General features: G+C 40.4%; 1 protein-coding gene across 1 annotated transcript; it reads right to left on the reverse strand.

Annotated features, from left to right (window-relative positions):
* Positions 1 to 1992: 1992 nt before the first annotated feature.
* Positions 1993 to 19192, reverse strand: KCNG4 (potassium voltage-gated channel modifier subfamily G member 4). Its single transcript, XM_075509974.1, has 2 exons — positions 18443 to 19192; positions 1993 to 2904 (listed from the first exon to the last, which is right to left on the reverse strand). The coding sequence occupies exons 1-2, from the start codon at positions 19190 to 19192 to the stop codon at positions 2119 to 2121; spliced, it is 1536 nt and encodes a 511-aa protein (XP_075366089.1). The 3' UTR covers positions 1993 to 2118.
* Between the last annotated feature and the right edge of the window lie 522 nt (positions 19193 to 19714).

Consider the following 19714-nt stretch of genomic DNA (forward strand, 5'->3'; position numbering starts at 1 on the left):
AGATGTGGCTATTCTGCATCAGGATACATGTTCTAGCAGGGAGCAAGCCCTGTCTTTGGCTCTGCCAGACCAGAGGGGCAGAAGTGGACTGTGCTGGGTATTGTGGCAGTGTGCAATTGTTTTTCCTAAGAAACTGGAATAACTAAAAAAATACAGACTTTCCCAGAGAAATGCAAGTGGCATCACTATGCGTATAGGACCCTGGAGAGGTCTGGGTCGTGGTCCAGACTGGGGTTGGATTTTGTCTGGTTTACCATCTAGTCCTTTTGTCTGGTTTACCAAGTAGTCCTATCGTAGAGAATAGCTGGCAAAAAAATAAATGCAAATAGCAAAAAAAAAAAAAAAAAAGAAATCAGATGGACCTAGGCATAAACCAGAAGAAATTCCACCCTTTATGCGGCAAATATAAATGCCTGTCATCTAGTGTTGACTTCGTCCAGTTGTGTTGGAACATCCCATCTATAATCCGCTACAGTTTCTCTGGTTTAAATCATAGGGTCAATAGCAAGATAAATCCAAGAGATTAATTTGAGTCACGTGATCCAAATCGTGCCAACAACTGTGCTTTGCTGTACTTAAGCTATGCAGCACAGCGAGGATAGCATCTAAAAACCGAAACTCCCAAATGCCTGCATGAAGTTGCATAACTCTGCAAGCGACTGTGTGTGTGTGTGTCCACGTGGGAGACGGGTCACAGCGCCTGGAAGTACCCCCTGGGCTCCAAACTGCAGCGTACTGGGCAAGAACGGTGCCTGCTGAAAACTGGGACTGAACGGTCACTTCACTGAGCTTTGCTCCCTCGCAAGGTCGTGGGGACCTTGTAAGATTTAAGAAATGGAATAATGAAAGCTGAAAATCTGATTACAAAATAATTTAGGCCTTGATTCATCTCGGCACTTAAATACACGCCCAATATTCAGCGTGCCAAAGTTCTGCCGATATCAACAGGAGTGCTTACAAACTGAGGACCTGTGAGCTGACCCAGGCCCTAAACACACAGGTGTTCACACAGACCTGCCCTTCATGTCTTGGTATCAGTTTTCGCTAACTGCGTTCACAGCATCCAAAAGGTCGAATTGTAAAAGATCGTCTAGACTATCCCATGAAGTAGCGTTGTTGACTTCTGTGTAGTTCTGTCGCTTACTTCTGGCTATACTTGGATATTGCAAAAGGGACGTCTTCCATTTGCATTAGAAAATCACTGCCGCTGCCTCTCTGGCAATCATTCACCTCATTCTTTGCTGTTTATACCTTTAGGTACTTCTGAGCTGTCATCTCATTTTCAATAACTCTGTCTTTCTTCCAGAGAAGCCATCACCGTTCAGTAAAAAAGATAACACCCACTCTTTTTGATATGGTCAGTAAGCTTGGGTTTTTTATTCCTTGTTATTATTTTAAATAAGTATATGAAAAAGAAGTTTGAAAACTTTTGCTGTCTAGTATGAAATGTTTACAGTTTGCAGACCGCAACTGCATTTCAAGCAAATTCTCTTGCAAACACTATGTATTTTATACAATAGCAGTGCAATTTGTTATTTATAGATTGATCGTCTGGCTACAGGCAAACTTTGAAAGCTTTCACATACAGTGCTTTTATTTTAAGCTTATTAGTAGCTTTAGATACAGAACTCAGATTTGTGTCGAGGCTTCTTCTGTATGCCTGGTGGATGAGCATTGTATAAACAACACTGGTGCGTAGCCCTGAAAGAATCCATTCTAATGCTTGGCTCAAGATGTTAATTGCAAGAACATTAGAAACTCAAAGGCAAATAAAATAACAAGTGTATTTGTGCCAACAGAAGCTGTTTTGTTTGTTACTCATTCGGTATTAGGTATTCAGCAAGATACATGACTGGCAGAGACAAAGTTTATTCTTATTAGTCATAGAGAAGAATTAATATTTATTATTGAATAAACTCTGACTTTTGACATTCTCAAAACCTCCAGCTCCATAATGATGTGTTGGAGCTAGCTGCGTTGGCTTGACTGCTTATTATACCTATGCTGGCAGAGAAAATTAGCATCATAACCTATGTTGTTGCTTTACTTTGTGTATTATGCTGACATACATATGTGTATATTTCTATTCCTGTTCTTGGGAACGTTTTACAACCAGGCTTAGTTCCCTGTGTAAATGTATTTGATTGGTGATGCTTGATCCTCCAGGATCAAGCTGTCTGTCTCATTGAAGGTGTCACTTTCACCAGAGTGATTGGCATTTTTTACTCTGCTTAGCCGAGACTGCAGTCGTTCATGTTCTTTTCTCAGCTCCGAGTAGGAATGGGAGAAAGTGTGGAATATTGATGTTGCAGGAAAAGACATGATGAGAATCCCACTGAGAATGCTGCTCAGAGCCACCATCTGGCCTGGGACGCTCCGTGGTACCATATCTCCATACCCCACAGTGGTCATTGAAATGATAGCCCACCAGTAAGAAGCAGGTATGCTTGTAAATTCAAGCACCTTCCCAGATTCATTCTCGGCGAGATAGACCAAAGGAGAAAACAGGGTGACAGCCACACATAAGAAGAGTAAAAGCAGGCCGAATTCCCGTGTGCATCTCCGAACTGTGAGGCCCAAAGTCTGCAAGCCCAAGGAGTGTCGGGCAAGGCGCATTACGTACAAGATCCTCAAGGCACGTAAAACCCGTAGCACCAAACCAACCTTCTCCAAATATGTGTTGCTGCTTGGCCTGTCATCCTCCTCATTCGAGTTATCCTCTGAGAAGATGAGGGAAACGTAATAGGGTGAAATAGCCAAGAAGTCAATGATATTTAGGGGTCCTTTGAAGAACTGACACTTGCTCCTTGCCTGAATGAATCGGAGGCAGAACTCCAGGGAAAACCAAGCCACACAGATGGTCTCTATGACGAAGATGTAATAGCACTTCTGGGAACACTCGCCCTGACACAAAACAGAAAGAGAATTGAATAAAAGAACAGTCTGTGAACTAGAGTCCAAAAACACAAAGGAAGAAGCAATATCTATCTGCTTGAGTCACTGGTATCAGAAATAAGCAAATCCCAGCTAGCAGGTAGTCGTATGGCAGCCATCTTTCAACAGTGTATAGACGATAATGACCACGTGAAATATCTGAATGAACAGATGTATCTACCTGCTTATTTTTATTATGTTGCTTCTTCCAGTCTAAATGAATGAAACTTATCTCTGTATAAAGTCTTGGCATGCAGCCTGTGAGTCCCAAATAAGTCCCACTTTCTGCTCTCAAACAGAAATTAATTTAAACTTGACTAGTTTGTAAACCTGTACAAAAATCAGTTTCTCTTCAAAAGAAAGATTGATGTTTGAATGTCTCTGTAAACTTCTGGTGCTTTCACAAATGCTGTGTACTCTGGTGCAATTAAAAGTGGTTCAGAGATATTCATTAAGTCATCTGGATCCTTGGCTCAGTTATGCCCTATATAAATCATGTTTCTTTCTGTACATGCAAATGTTTTAATCTAAAGGAAAATAAATATCCACCCAGTAGGTGAAACTTGCCGTGAAGAATCCTCTCCCAGTATTGAGGCCACATGCTACCAGCAGTATTCTCTCCATTTTGTTATCAAAGAAATTGCTTTAGTTGAGCTGCCCTGGATTCACATTTCTTATTTTCCTGAGCTGAGCTTAAAAAATGAAACTTCTCTTGGCCTATTCCAGTGAAATGAAGAGGCAAATGTAAATTAACTCATAATTATTTGGGTAAGCAAGAGACTACATTGAGCTTTGTCCTTTAGCGATGGGCAGCCACTAGGTTCCCTCCATCCAAAGAGCGAGCTAACGGATGGACACATTGGTTACAGGGACTGAGGTGTACATACAGCCTCCTTCATACGCACAAGTGTCTGCTTACTGGATTCCAACTGGCAGAAAACAAACCAGGTCCTGCCACCTTTTTTTGCCTTCTAGAAGATAAGAAATAGCAATGAAAGCAGCAGGTACTGCTTAGCAGCTGGACACCTCCCCCTGAAAGGAACACATTGCTTTTAAATACTGGTGTCACTGCTTTCTTACACACCCTATCCATCCTATTGATAAATACATTCCTTAACCTGTACAGAGAATTCATATGTTCTGAAGAAACCTGGTCCTGTGATTGGACTAATGCTGGTTTTTTTGCTTTTAAGCATTGCGAATAAGTTTATTGAAGAATTCCACCTAAGAGGTACTTGTATGACATTTTCACAGTGGCATGCTGCTATTTACATTAAGGTCTTGCATCGGTGCAAATATTTGGATTACAGTTCTAATCCAAAACCAGTTCAAGTGAACTGGAGTCTTCCATGGACTCTGGCTGAGTTTGAAGCAGCCTTGTGTGCTTTTCTTTGCTGAGCACATTGTCAAAACACCGGCATATGAAGTGTATGGGGTTTGAATTTTTGGTGAAGATGAGAAATCTCGGCTATAACTGGGAGCCAGAGAAAGGGATTGACTAGTATCGCAAGCCTTTGAAATTCTGGACTCAGAATATGGGTTGTCACTGCATGTTCCAGAAAACCCAAATGTAGAAGGCGGTAATTTCATTTTCGATTTTTAAGCTGCTTGAAAAAGAATATGTAGCAAATAGCTCTTTCCAGCTACAACTTTGGTACATGAAGGCTTAGCAAGGTTAAAGTGTCTTCTCCGTGTATTCATGCTGAACAGGGACTTGCATCTCTGAGATGTTCACAACTGCAGAAGATCAAGCAGAACTAGGGATGACGAACGAGGATCTGTGCACAGAAAGAAGCTCCTTTAGGGAGAGCAGAGTGGCCATGAGTTACTCGGGAATAACTGCAGGCCCTTGGTTCACGAAACGCTTTTTTGTAACCTCTGTAGAATGAAGTCAGGGCTGCTGTATGCATCTTTCTGATAGCCTGTCTCTGAAATTCAGCAATTTAGAGGAACAGTTCCTCGTACAGTGTTAATCATTCTCGGCCAAATTTCGCAAGCAATATTGATTAAAAACACCACGGGAAGCACATACCCCTGCTACTAGTTAAACTTACTACCAATGTTCAGTTACCCTCTGCATTGCAATGCAATGTTGGATTTTTAGAGTGTCCCTTGTGATAGAATTACTGCTATTCTGGGGAGCAGCAAGTATTTTTGTTCAGGCAGTGTTTATATCATTGGCTATCTGAGGTTCCCCCGGTAAAATGGTAACATATCCCTTACCTATATATTTTACCCTGTCTAACCCTCAGAACAATTTAGCTCTGTAGCACCATTTGGGGATTTTTCCTCTTTCTGAACGGTAGACTGTCAAGATCATAATTTATCTCTTAAAGCAAACATCGCAAAAGGTAATGAAGACTTGGCCCTGCCAGAGTTAGGCGTACAGGATCAGGTTATAGCCCCATTTGAAGTCATTGCCATGGCAGTGCCTAGAGCGTGTTGATGTTTGCAGAGCTGCTGGCTTGGCTTGATGAGATTGCTTGCAATCAGCAGTTGTGTTATGCAGTGTTCACTTTTTCTGAGTTGTAAATTATTTGTACAGTGCAGCCTGGACTCTGCGCAGACCTGCCTGTGGTCACTCTAGTGATGTGCCCTGTGAATTATTCAGTGTTCCCATCAAGATTTATTTTATATTTTTTGTTAACGGGGCTGAATTTCCAGGACATCTGTTACTTATTTACCTTTATACATTTCCAGGTGATATTGCTCTCGGATCATCATGTAGCTTTCACTATTGCTTCCTTGGAAAATATAAGAAAAGAAATTTTGTTTGCTGGAAGTTTTAACCGTTAAGGTCTAGGGTGTCTTTTGAAGTGAGGGTGAAATTTCAAGGTGTAGCATTGTAAGGACTGGTTGGGAGATTTTTTTCTTCTCACCATCCTCGGTTGCCTCAGTATTCCCCATGGAAAGTTATATATATTTAGAGAAAGCAATTTGTGCAGTCAGCTTCCTAAACGCGTATTTCATTTTTCAGAGGAGCATCCTTCAAATCAAAACTTTTCAGGAATGATACTGTGCATTTTATTTCTCCTTTGTGCATAGTTGTGGATGTAAAGGATGGTGAGTTCTCCCCTGTTAGCACACTTTGTCTTTTTTATGTACTTTGCTAAAGACATTTCAGAAATGTTTGCCTATGATTCAAGCCACGGTCCCTTTTTCTGCTGCAGCAAACAAAAGAGTGACAATATCACAGTTTCTGACACTGTGACTAATGCAGAGAATTCTGTGCTTCATTTTTTTCGGAAGAGACAGAAAAAGAAGGATGTGTTTGCTTCAGACATGCCTACACTACGTGAAGGCATGCAGCAAAACCAGCCCTGTTTCTCTCGGAGAGAACCGATTTATCCATGCAGCACAGTGGTTCTGTACGGAGGTGTCTAACTCGAGCCCTAGAAGTAATGCAGCTGGGCTGCCATCTCGCAGCGGGGCCATTTCACTCCATTACATGGTGTAGACGTACCGTGATTTAGTCAGTCCATATACAACATCTGCCAGAAACTTCCAAGCCTCTTTCTCTGCTTGTCTTTATTTCTTTGTCGCCAGTGTCTAGAAAGAGAGCGTAAGACCCTGGCTTTATGGGACCTAATGAGAACATGCTCATTGATTTCACATTGGGAAATAGATTTCATGTAGTGAATTTGTCTGTGACTGTTTTATATATTAGGAATATTTCTGTATATCATGTAATATGTGTGGTATGGTTTATATAGAATATCCCTCTAATGTCAGTCTCTTTGAAGATTCTTGATCCTTTTGAACATCCTGTTCAAAAGCAGCGAATATTGGAATAAGAGGGAAAAAGAGGAAATATTAAGTACCAAAGCCAATTTCTGTTTCTCCCAGTATTTTTGATGATTTTTAGACCTCAGAGTGCTTTATGTTCCACTTACAACTGTTGTCCAAAGCGCAGGCAGAATAACGAACTGACTTCAAATACAATGTTCTTACCAAAATATGGATGCCTCTATGTCAGTGGTGGATTTCAAATTTGCTGTTGTCACCAAATTCCCATTAGGTGTTAGTTACTTTCAGTGAACTGTCAAATTATGGCCCAAATACTCTGATCCATGGAAAGGTTTTTTTGCATAAATAGCCAATAAAGGAATTTCTGTGCCATAATGACTTCTATATATTTCCTCTTTCTGAACAAAGCAAACACGTTTGGGAAATTCTAGTGATCAGTGCCTGCTGACACAAAACACAACAAACTCCCTCTCTTGACCTCACCATTAACTAGAGCAGAATTCTGAGCTTTTATTTTCAGATCTTTGAGTCAAATTTGTCACTGACTTCTTTCTCCTCCTGTCTGCATTTTTGCACCCGAAGTACCGTGTTGTAGTGGAACCTATAAAAGCTCCAAGCCAGTATGGTGTTGACTGTGAACATGAGGGGAAGATGAGGTTTTATTTATAACTGACCACAACGTATTTTGGGTGGGCTTTTTCAATAAAACCCTCTGACATGTTTTACACTACTGTAGCATCAATCAGTACTCAAACTATCATCGACTCTGACGGAGAACAGTTATCACAAAGCCAGTGGTGAGTGCGTATCTAACTCTTTATGCTTTATTCATCCTGCAGATTTACTTTTGAACAATGCAAGAATTTATCAGGATTTATGGAACTTGCCTCTAGCTGAAATTCTACAACGTATGATATAAATGTAATAAAATGAGTGCCTGGTATTGATCTTATGTATGAAAAGAGCATTTGGCTCAGCAATGAAGGAAACAATAATTTGTATGTAAAAATATATATACTGAGCCTGATGCCTGAAGTAGCGAGAGATTTCTTAAATTTATAAACCACCTCAAAGGAGCAAAGTGGCTGTTTCAAACTTCTGTACCACCAGAGATAATAAGCAATTCATGCTTCCTTTTCATTATTGCCTTCCCTGTGTAAGGCAATGGCTCATTTTTTGGGTTCTCTTACGCGTTGGAATGTTTATAGTGTTACAGTAAAATTGCCCGTTTTAGGATACTTCTATTAACTTCTCTTTAGATACGAAAAAATAGGCGCATAATAAGATATAAGAACAGCAGTACTGAGTCCAGTTAGCCCAGCGCCCTGTTCCAACAGCCTGAGCAAACAGATGCCCAAGGCAAATCTCCCGGCTTTTATTTTCCACTCCAGAGCTTCCTGAGCTGAAGGTGGTGGTCGTGTAAACCAACTGAATTGCTCTTCTATAAAGTTTGGCCGTTCTTTTGTCTGCTGCCTGTTGCACGGAGACTCACCTCTTTGCTTTGAACTAGGCTCCCGTTAGTTTCAGCCGATGCCCCTAAGCTCTGTCACTGGAAGGGACGCTGGTTGCTTGATTGACATTTACTCATTTCCTGCCATTTGCAATTTTGTAGACCTCTATTGCAGCCGCTGTCGTAGTTTGTTCCCATCCTGAGGAATTCTGCCTGCCTTAGTCCTTGCATGAAGTCATCCATCCTTGCCTTTCTCTGGCCCTTGTCCTTTTTCAGGTGTAAGGGACTGGGACTGCAGTTTTAAAGTGTGGCTGAATTGTAGGTTTATATAGCCAAATCTATGTATTTTTATAATCAAGAATTCAATAAATTTTGCTTTTTATTGTGCACTCCTTACAAAAGTTTGAGCAAGTTGGATCTCTGCAGCTTTCTTGCAGTACCTTTTTCGAAAGGATCAGAGTTTCAGGAATTCAGCACCTCTGAGGCCAGGACTGGCCAGGGTAATATGTGGTGGCTGAATCTCAGACCTCAAATGCACAGATGAGTTTTTATTCACTAACTGTGAATGCATGCTAAATGAACTTGAGATATGTGCCACTCACAAGATAAAATAAATAAGATAAATTTCCTGGCCAGGTGCCCTCTTAGTTTACCAGAAACATTAGTTAAGGTATAATGACATCTAGGATAATAAACAAAACCAGATCTCGGAGTTATGCTGCACTAACCTATCTTACAAGAGATATAAATCTCATCTAGTGAAAATAATATCTTCACATGCATCAATAATTGTAGGAATGCCCAGGGAGACTGAATCAGAGTTTCCTCTGTGGAATATATGTCTTGTCTATCCACCTTGTTTTTCAGATGCAACTCACTTTGTTACATTTTCTAGACAAGGAAAAAATTTCTTATTTATAGATAACTGGATGACAACACCAAGGAACTATACTTGTGCCTTCAGGGTCTTCTCTGTGCTGACCATTTGCATCCCACTTGGTTGCGCTCTAAGACACTTTATCATTAATATATGCTCTGGAAAACTTGTTCTGAATCATTACCTGATCTGCCAATTAATTTCCTATTGCCAAAGATTTACCCCAATACCTTTTGCAGCAGATATTTACCCTTTAGCCCATTGTAAGGTGTTTTTCCGTAAATGCTGAAGCAAACACAAAACAGAGTGATAATCTATATTTTGCAAATCACACGCTTCAGTATCCTCCTCTTATAAAACTGTTTGAGGATTCTGAACACCTGAACCTGAGCGTGCCTGGCCTGTTCGCAGCTGAAGGCTGTGTTGCACGTTGTTAGAAAGGGTTTCAGGTTTTACCTCTGGTCCCCTCGCCGGTATCAACTGGAACAAATCTGTTCTTTCTAATCCTCCGCAGAGCACCATGGAAATCGGTGGCACCGTTTTGATGGTAAGGTAGTGGCTGACTACTTACCAGCAGGCTAACAAAGTTTGATACTTTTCTGAGAAGGGGTATTCTATCCCTGCCTGCTCTGTATTGCGGCAATGGACTTTTCATGTTTTGTTACCGATTCTTAAAAACAAACCCCCCGCAAACAAATCCTTTTGAAGCAATTTCCAGAGTGTAAAAACGGGAACGGAAACTATCTGAAAACATCAGAGGGAGGCATGCGAAGTTTCTCTTAATCTGAGGAAAAATGGGGAAAGAAATCCTGTTATTCCCATTATATTGGAAGTGCAGTGCTGCAGCTGTGTTGGGATAGGAATTGGATAGGTACCAACTTTCTGCCCTTGATGTGACTGACTCTAAGCGGAAGTTCCTTGGCAGCAATCTGAACGTGTTTTCCATGGTGTGTAATTTGGGATTTCATGCAATCTGTAAATGGGGTGGAGTCTGAGATGTAAGACAGGCAAACCTGCACCATTTCTCATGATCTCCTTTCTACGGTTGCCAGTTAACACTGTTCATGATGGTATTAGTGATTTTAAGCGTTTCTTGCGTCAAATAATCTATTTTCTAGTTAAATGGAAAAAGTTGCACCAATGCTTGTGGAATGCTTTGCTAGTAAGTTCTGATAGATCAGTAAATGGATTATTTCAGAATCATGTCATCCCTACAGAGATTAATATTTTCAAAACTTTAGAGTGGAATTCAACATGTACATCAGCAATATGTATATATGTTGCTTATACAGCATACTGGTGAGAAAGGCAACTAATATTATTTATGAAGCCAAGTTGATAAAAGTCCTTGAACCCAGCTAGAAGTCATGATTGAACCACTGTATGCAAACACTGTTATTCCCAGGGTACATTTATGGAAACCAGCTGGCTCATCATCATAAAACAAATGAGCGTTGGGCAGAAAGGATCTAAAACCTCTTCCCAGCTAGATCCACCCTAGGCGCAGTAGTGATTGCTTCCGAGTAAAGGCTGTTTTGGTGTTCAGTCACCCATACTAAACAAACAGTCTCAAAACAAAGCAGGGAAGGAACTCATAAAGCAATATGCTTGACTCTTCTTGATTCAGACTCCTATTGGAGTCCTAAGGGAGAGTTTCCTTAACCGTAGGCCCTGGACGTGCTTATGTGCAGTCAAAGGATAGGCTGCCAGAACATCATCTTTCACACCAGAAACACGCCCGGCTCCATGGCTGATGCAAGGTCACAATTCACATCTGCTAAACCGACCCTGGCAGGTCCAGATTTTGTTTGGCACATTCAAATACAGCCAGTTACTGCTCAGATCCTTCCCTCTGATCCACACGCTGTTTTGTGGACAGAGGCCAGCGTCCACTGAAGTGGCAGCAGATGGGATCAGTCGTATCATGGGTATCCACCTCCCTTCTGCCTGCTTGTGCTATCCAACACTTAGTAGAGAGGCTTATCTCAGCAAGACTGCTCTTCTTGCAGTCTGGCCTTTTGGTCCACTCAGAGAAAAAACATTCAGCCCTCTGTGTGGAGGATTTAGAAGCAAAACTCACAGGAATTTTCCTCTCTATGCCCAAGGTTGACATTTCCTGGGCAGGGTGCTCTTTTCCAGCCTTTTGCACTTCTCTCAAGATTATACATGGGCACTGCACCCTGGTCTACAGCTTCTCCCCGGGCAATTCCCTCTGCAGAAAAGAATACAAGCTAATGCAATAGTGGAAGAACAAGGTTCGGTTCTTGCTCTTGCCTGTCCACAAATCCCAGGCAGTGGGTCTGCAGGGTGAGGCTACAAGTCTAGAGAGTGGTTAGGGAGGAGCAGAGGCAGATCAAGCCCTCAGTGTAGGAACCGAGATACCTAACCAGCTCCTGGCTGTTCTTATCCCGGTGCGCAGCAGGAAATGAAGAGATGCAGGGCAGAAATCCCTTTTGGCTGTAAAACGATGATTCAGTTAGTAAGAGTTGTGCGAGCTGTGTTCCCTGCGTACCTGGAGCTGTGGGATCCAGCTGCAGTGCTGCAGGTACTGCTGAATCACTGCGACCGCATTGCCGCTATTATTTGAATAATTAAACCATGCTCTGCTGAATCAAATGATGGTTAGGGAGAACTTGAAATCCCTATGTTATGGATCACTTCAGAACTTGGATTTATGGTTACAGACTGATGCAATGAAATCAAAAGGTTTACAGCCTGCTGAGAAAGAGACTGTAACCTGATTTACAGAATGATGAGCTTGTTAAAGGAGTGCTGCACATTCTGATCACGGAACGATTTCCCACCCACTTCACAAAGAAGCCTGGCCTTATGAAAACATTTACTACAACTGGTACATGTGGGGAAACTAAACTAATATTGGGATTATATTAACGTGAACATTAGAAAGAACATAGAAGGAAATTGTTATCTCTGTATCTAACACACAATTATCTCCTCTGGGGCAGAAGTGTAGCTAATACAAAATATTTCAATTAACTTTTAAGCTTGGGTCCTTTTTCTGCAAACACCGTGAGAATCAGTCTGAAGAATCTGAATTGGATTTAAACCAATTGGTGACCCCAGAGTGTTTGTGTTAGGAGAAAGATGTGGAAGTATTATCTTTTTCTTGTTCTCCCAGTAAAATTTAACAGACTGCATTTTGTAACTGTGAAGAACAATATAGTCAAAATGACAAGGTATTTATCTGGGACTTAGGAGGATGACCTTCAATTTCGAGTTTTGCTGCTGGTCAAATCATTTACCTTGTTACTATTTCTTCTCTGCTTCTTTCCTCACTGCATTGTAAGGTCTTTAGAGCAGAAACTACTTGTTATTGTACCTGTGTAGTACAGGGCGTACAGCGGGGTCCCAAATATAGTTGAATCTGTTATAAGGGAAAATACTAGTGCTAACAGGAGGTGCTGACACTGTGGGAATAAACACAACATATGCAGGTCATAGCCCTGATGCTGCAATGCAATTAGCAGTTAGATTTGCTCAGAATTAAAATACCAGATTGTGAATTTGACTGCAGCAGGAGACTGAAGAGTCCTCAAAGACTTCCGTCATATTCAAAGAGGAAGTTCTAAAACACATACAAATTTGGGTGGTTGTTTACTTTTAATACTTGATGCGTTATTGCTACGAACTTGGAGGATGCATTGATTTCAAAGAGCGTTTTCCAAAGATAGAGTGCCTCCCTCAGAGGAAATGCCCATCTTCCCAAAGAAGGCATTTATTAAGCAATCATCTGTGCTGAACCCCTTGAGATGAGTCAAGTGAGGAAAGTAAACAGGATTTTTTCCTATTGTAAGTATTAGAAACTTGAAAGCAGCAAAAGGGAAAAGAAAGCACGATTCCCAGTGAAGAACACATGTGCTGGCACATTGAATAGCAGTCGGTGGACTGCCCGTCGCAGAGCAGCTAGAACAGCTGGGTGTCCCCCAGGATAGCGTGCAAAGCCAGGAGACTTAGCGCTGTTGGGATACAGCCAAAACTGGATGAACACAGGGCAAACTAATAACGTCTAATTGTGCTTTCTGAACATTGGACCTTGTAGTGGCAGAGCCAGCTTTTGAAAACCATGCAGAATCCCTTTACTCACTGGAGTGTCCAGACTTTCTAAAGAAAATTGTTTTCTATGGCAGCAAGGGTAAGCTGAGACACAGATGTTCAGCAGCGTCTACCCCCCACTGGTGCCCCTCTTTGGTTATGTAGGGCAGGGCTTAAGTAATGTGAACTTCACCAGTGTTGTACAGATTAGATTTAATGCTGAAATATGCAATTCTGTTTGCGGATGCTTGGAAAACAGTTACTAATAATGTGGAACTATGAAATCAGAGTCTTAACATAATGGTGCAATTTCAAGGTCAAAGCTTTTGATGTTGCTGAACGGATATGCAAACCTCAAAAAAAAAGGCAGATCCCATAAAGCAATAATTTCTATATATATCAAAGTCCCAGGCTTGAATATTCTCATTTCTGTTGTTTCATGGCTTCTAATTTCATATCTTCCTTCGATTGTTATTAATTTAACTAACTCAATCCGTGAAGCAAATAAGTTAGCTGGATTCTACTGTGCCGAGTACACCTAGTAGACTGGGAGTTTTTTGGTGCTTCAGTGAAGCACATTTTCCTACTTTAAAATGCTGCAATATTTTCATTGCTGATCAAAATGGTTCCAAGAAATCAGAATTGTACTAGATGACTAGATAATTTAGGAGAGTGAGTGTCCACAGTAAGTGTCCTGATAAGAACCCAGAAAAATATCCTGAGCAGATGCAATAAAACAAAAGCACATCCAGCTTTATTTTGTTCCAAGTAATTTCAAGTCATATGTATATACGATATATTTATAGATAGGTATGTACACATACGCCTTTATAGTCTTACACTTTTAAATGAGCATCAGAAATGTTTCTGAAAGTCAGGATTTCATTAATCTCTTTGCAATAGAGCAAGTCATTCTGAGCCACGCTTTGTGTGATGTATGCTTGTGTGAGAAGGTAAGTTTGAACACCAAGTTACTGTGAAATACCCCTGCTTTTCAGGTATATTCTGAATACTGCTCCACTTCGTTGCTAGTACTCTGTACTAGTCATTGAAAAAGATATTTTTCAGCCAGAATCATTTTGCCCTGGCTAATCAGCTAGAAAATTCTTTTTTGATCAATATTTAGACCCCCTTATTTAAAAGCCATAAAAATGGTAGCCAGCAGTATCTGTGAAAATCTGGCTGTCATATTCAGTTTACCAAAGGTGATTGCTTCTAACAGTTGGCCAAATTACACTTTGATGAAGAGCCTTATCTTTGCAGACTGCGTGAGCAGCAGAACTAGGTTTACACTCCTCTCAGTGACACTCTCCATATGGATTATTATCTCCAGTCTCTCCCAAGTTCTTTGGGCTTTCCTTTAATAAGTTCACTAGAGATATTTAATGTTATCTGCAGGTTATAGGTAGGATTGGAGCTTTACGTTCTAACGCTTTTATAATGGATTTAATGGCTTGAATACTGAGGATATACCTGTTGCAAGCTTATCTTCACATACTGAACTGGCTAGATACAAGTCCATGTTAAATTTTATAATTAATGCATTTAGCTGTGGTAGTGGTAACCCTGATGAAACAAATATCTTGTTTGATTTTCTTTCTCTTCACAGTAAGACCAATGAATTGGGTTTTCCCCTCTAAAGTAAAATTATTCCACTTTTAAAGAAAATGTATTTCTCGGCAGTTTCCTCTAGGGTACAAGCCAAATATGCTGGTTTTAGTATCATACAGACCACATCAGCAACATCAAACATTGAAAAACAGAAGTCAGGGCCTCCAGAATAATGGTGTAGAGTGAAAAAGTCATTTAAAAATCATTCTATACATTAGGTACTGGGTTCTTTTCCTCTGTTCATGTCTTCTGGATTCCCAGTGGAACCAAAGACTAAAAACTTACTCTTTTAAAAGGAATTAGATTTTCACATAATCAAACGACCCCAGGAATGGGAGCTTTAAAAAAATGAATATTCTAAGTTTCGAGATAAAATCATTAGATCTGACAATACTGGTTGCAGCTTGTGTTGGTTATATTTCATTAGATTATGCACAATATATAAAGCAATTACAAGCTTCTCAAGGTCAGTTAAGAGCAAATATAAAAATGAGCGGTAACAAGGTCTGACCACTCACTGATCACTGGAGAAGAGAGGGAGAACAGGGAGTCCTAAATGTCATTTGACATATTCTAGAGTGTGTGCATGGTATCAGTTATAATAACTCGTTCTTTATTTTACTTTTGGCTGTATTCCTACCTTTAAGCTAACCCTCCCCTCCCTTTTCTGCTGCCCATAGAGATGGCTCCTTCCCTCCCCTCTGGTTGCCAGGGTGACTGGGCTTCCCTGCTGCGGATGCTCTTGCCTTGAGTCCTTGCCGTGCCTCTCCCAGAGACTGGAGTTTTCACTTTCCCTTGGATGGTGAGGACTCCTGTTTGCTCTTCTGCCTGCCCGGGCAGCTATTCTCCCTTCTAAGCAGACCTGGCTTAGCAACTGCTAAAAGGACAAGTGATTTCATGTGCCTGCAGGGTGGGATCAGCCAAGCCTCTGAGTGAAGTGGAAGTCACCTTGTATTATTTTTCCTTTTTTTTTTTTTTTTTTTTTGACTCTGATCCTTCTCCTTGAGCTGGAGTCCAGCCAGTTCTTACTCTCTTAATGTGGCTGCGATGATGAGAAAAAGGACCCTAGAGTGGTACATATGCAGCAGAGGTACAGCCTTTTTAATTTGTATTTCAGAATGGATAAATTCAATTTCCAGTGTTAGTGACACTGGAAAACGGATCCTTGCAGTACTTGTAAGCACATTTACACATAGAGGTTTTGCCAAGCTTTAACTCAGAAATGAATAAACCTCAGGATAGGGCATCTTTGAATTCAGCTGTGGAATTACAGGTTGTTCAGAAACTTTATTGAAGGAATTTGACTGGTTTTTATCACTGAGCAAACAGATATCGTGTGATCTTTAAGTTTAGCCCAAAGAACCAAAATTTCAGATTCTGCGTGCCTGTCCCAGGTGCTGCTAAATGTGGCCCCATCTTGGGATCACCTTCAGAGGTCAGCCAGTGAACAATTTCGAGTTACAAATCAACGTAGAGTTGTAATTTGCCTGGGTATGACTCAGCCACAACCAAGAAGTAGTATTTTTATTCAATTAATCTGAGTTATTTGTCCAGTTCTAGCTAAAATGCTCTTTCGAGATCCCAGTAAGAAAATCTTAGGTGTTGCAGGCTAAGAGTTTAGGGAGGGAAATTTATGGAATTTTCCATCCCTAGGGAAAATTTTCCATCCCTAGGGATGGAAAAACTACTATTTAGTTCTCTGCTTTTCCACAAAGCATGAGTATTTTGTCTCGTATATTCCCCTGTGTTTTCTCTGGCATAATTTTAAATGATTCAAATAATAGGACTTTTAATACTCTGTTCTGTGCTTCAGGGACACAATGACAAAGTGCATTAGACTGGTGCTCTTAAGTGTAACTTATGTAACATTTCCAAATATTTGGACAAATGTGCTCCTTTGCTCAAGTTCATCCTTCATCCTCTCGTCTGCACTTTAAACATTCCATGTTTTGAGGTTGTTTCAATCCAGTTTGCTTGTTTTTAAAGTAGTGATATATATGCAAATGTCATGTCATCTGTGTTTTATAGGAAATCCGGGAACAGCAGCTACACTGCAGCTACCAGATATACTTATAACCCTCAACATGCTTCCCTTTCTAGCATATGGTTAATTATTTTTAAAATACACAACATATTACATCTAGCTGAGCTCTGAAACATTATGTGCTTGTTCTTTTGCATGAAAAGTATTTATAAAAGCTTTTTCTGCAGTGGTTGGGAAATTAAGATAAAATGCATGGGGCTACTTCCATTAACAAAGTTAGTAGGAAGCACTTGCTAGAGCAGAGTTTGTAATGTTCTTATATCTAGCTGTAAGAAGGATGTTCTATATTTAAAGCACTTCCTTGGAAGAAGCATTGGAACAGTGTTAACGGTTTTTCCTGCCAAAAGTAATAGCTGTGGAAGGCTGCGAGAGCACCAGACTTATTACTGAAAGGTAATAGTCTTCCTGTGCAAATGTAAGTTAATATTCAAGGGGTTAAATGGAACAGGAAACGATCTTAAATTTCAGCCTTCTGTGCAGTCCTTAGTTTTATTCAAAGACGTCAAGTATCATGACATACCTTCACCATGACTGTGCTGCTTTGACTTACTGCTTGAGCAATAACATACATACAGATTTTTGTATCGTGCACACCATGCTGTGCCATACATGTAAAAATGACTTTATTCATCAGTATACAATACTCTGAAGAGTGTCTTATCTTATAGCAGCGGTTGGGGCAGGGAGTTTATTTGACCTGAATTTCCTCAATACTTTTGGAAGGGCAGTTTTCATTAAAAGTTTTCATGAAGCGCAGGATTCATTAAAGAGATTAGTCAAGGTTGTTTGATGAATTTAGGCATTACTACATCTGAAATAACTTTGGATTGTTACTTTCCTCAGTTTTATTATTAGAATAACAAATCTTTAAAATGCTGAAATATTCACAATGATGTTATAGAGAAGATCCTTCATGTATGATACAGGCTTGATTTATTTGCCCTGAATTAATGTGGATGACTTACTTGAAAAGGGTTTAAATGCAGTTAGCAGTTCAGCTAGTATTTGGCGTTACTCCTACAATATGTACATATATATGTGGGCAAATACAGAATTCTGTTAGCATGGAATTATGATTTTTGGAGGCGCAGCTTTTAAGTATCAGTATCTGTGAAAATACTTCATCTGTCTCTCATCCTTTAATCTGTACGCAACTATTGAAATGTAAATTATAAAAATTAATGAATGTTTCTTCCTCTTTAAAGATTTGACTGTATTATCACAAGGGAAGATACCCGGCTATTTTAAAAGTAAAGATGTCAGAGGAAAATATTTCTTTAACTGATGCGTCCAAACAAGAGATTGCTTGTAACTAGAGGGTAAAGCATGTTGAAGAGAAAACTTCACAATGTCAGTTTGAGAGTCTCAGTGCTAACAAGTTAATATAACTTACACTACCAACTGCTTCTTAAGAAGGAAAAGCAATGCTGTATTAGAGACCTGCAATATCTATTCTGTCCAGAAGCCCTTTCCTGTATTTTACTAACAATTAGTAAAATACTTTGTTCACATTATTCTTAATTGAATATCACTGTGAACATGATAGAACTAATTTAAGCCGTTGTTGCATTTTCTGTTATAGACCATTTCATTACCAGCGACAGTTTTGAACCTCTTTGCTATGGATTTTCTGTATCATTTTTATCTTTTTAATGATGTATGCCTAGCAAGGCAGACAAATTTCTTTTAATTCTGCAGTTAGACCAGTTAAAAAGGACTTACTTACCCTGTCTTCTTCAGCTCTTAAGTCTGGCATTGTGCTAACGCAAAGGCTTATAGCTGTGGTGGCCACAAAGAGAATGGAGAGACAAGCAAAGACTTTGCCTGGGAGTCCTGACTGGGGATTTTCTACCATATCTCTGAGTCTGTTCATAAACTGTCCAAATTTGGTTTTCTCATCCAAGACACATGTAGCTTCTTTGCTCCTCCGAAGCTCCTCTTCTTTGCGTACCTCGGCCAACTCCTGCAGTTTTTGAAATAGTTTTCGAAAGCAGCAGTTCTCCAGGCTGGATTCCTCAATCCCCCAGTATCTCAGCTCCTCCTGAAAAGACAAGGCACACATGTCTCTTAAGAGCATCAGCTTCCCTGCTGCTAGAAAGCTGACAATCATCCCAAAAGCATTGGGGTTCCTGTCAAAGAAGAACTCATGGGTGTCTTCATCGTAATCGTCACACAGCTGAATTATTTCTTCATAGCTGCTGCAAAACTTAAGTTTGCTCAGTCTGGTCAGGGGAAATTCATCTAAAGTACTCCAAGGTAGCAGGTACTTGATGCCTCCAACATTTATCATGATCTCTGTCTTTAGATCGACTGCAGAGACTTGATCAGGATGGTAAATCCTCCTGGCTCTTTGGTAATGGACCCCTTTGACAGAAGGGGTTTCAACGGAGACAGGAAAGAAGTGGCTCAAGGAATTACAAGAAGCATAGCTAATGTTGCTATAGTCTTGGTCACTGCCTCCGGAGAGAATAGGCATCTCTAAGAGTTCTCACTGGGACATCCGAAATGGCATCAGAGCAGGGTTATCTGTCAGCCAAAAGATATAGGAAGGAGGAGAAAGCATAGTAGAGGTTATTGCAAGAGAAAAGGTGCTTCAGGCTACTTTCCTAAATCACAAAATTAATGAGTGCCTCTTTTGTAAGTAAAAGTCACCTCTATGCTTCTTTCTGAAATCTGCAGCCTGTGAATGCGATTTGCTTTGCAGCCTCATTGGTTGTCTGGCAACACACAGACAGAGAGGAGAGCTAAAGCCTCATTCATAATTATCGGGAAGGGTCGGATGCCTGCAAATCCAAATGTGAGCAGATTGGTCTCTTCTCCGAGCAGATCTCGGTCATCGTTAGATCGTTGTATTTTCCGGTGGTTGTCGCATTGCTTTCTTATTTCTATAAACCCTTAAATACACGCTAACTCAACTAAGCTGCTTAATAGTTATTAGAGTTAGAGCGGTCAATTACCTGCCATCAGCTGGATGTGAAGTTCTTAATTGCTTTAACTT

This window comes from Mycteria americana, chromosome 8 (genome assembly GCF_035582795.1).
Source record: "Mycteria americana isolate JAX WOST 10 ecotype Jacksonville Zoo and Gardens chromosome 8, USCA_MyAme_1.0, whole genome shotgun sequence".
NCBI classification, from domain to species: Eukaryota; Metazoa; Chordata; class Aves; order Ciconiiformes; family Ciconiidae; genus Mycteria; species Mycteria americana.

Coding starts and splice junctions, on each gene's coding strand:
- KCNG4 (XM_075509974.1), bottom strand. CDS start 19,192: ATGCCTATTCTCTCCGGAGGCAGTGACCAAGACTATAGCAACATTAGC. Junction 2,905..18,442: donor TAAGAGCTGAAGAAGACAGG/GTAAGTAAGTCC, acceptor GTTTTGTGTCAG/GGCGAGTGTTCCCAGAAGTG.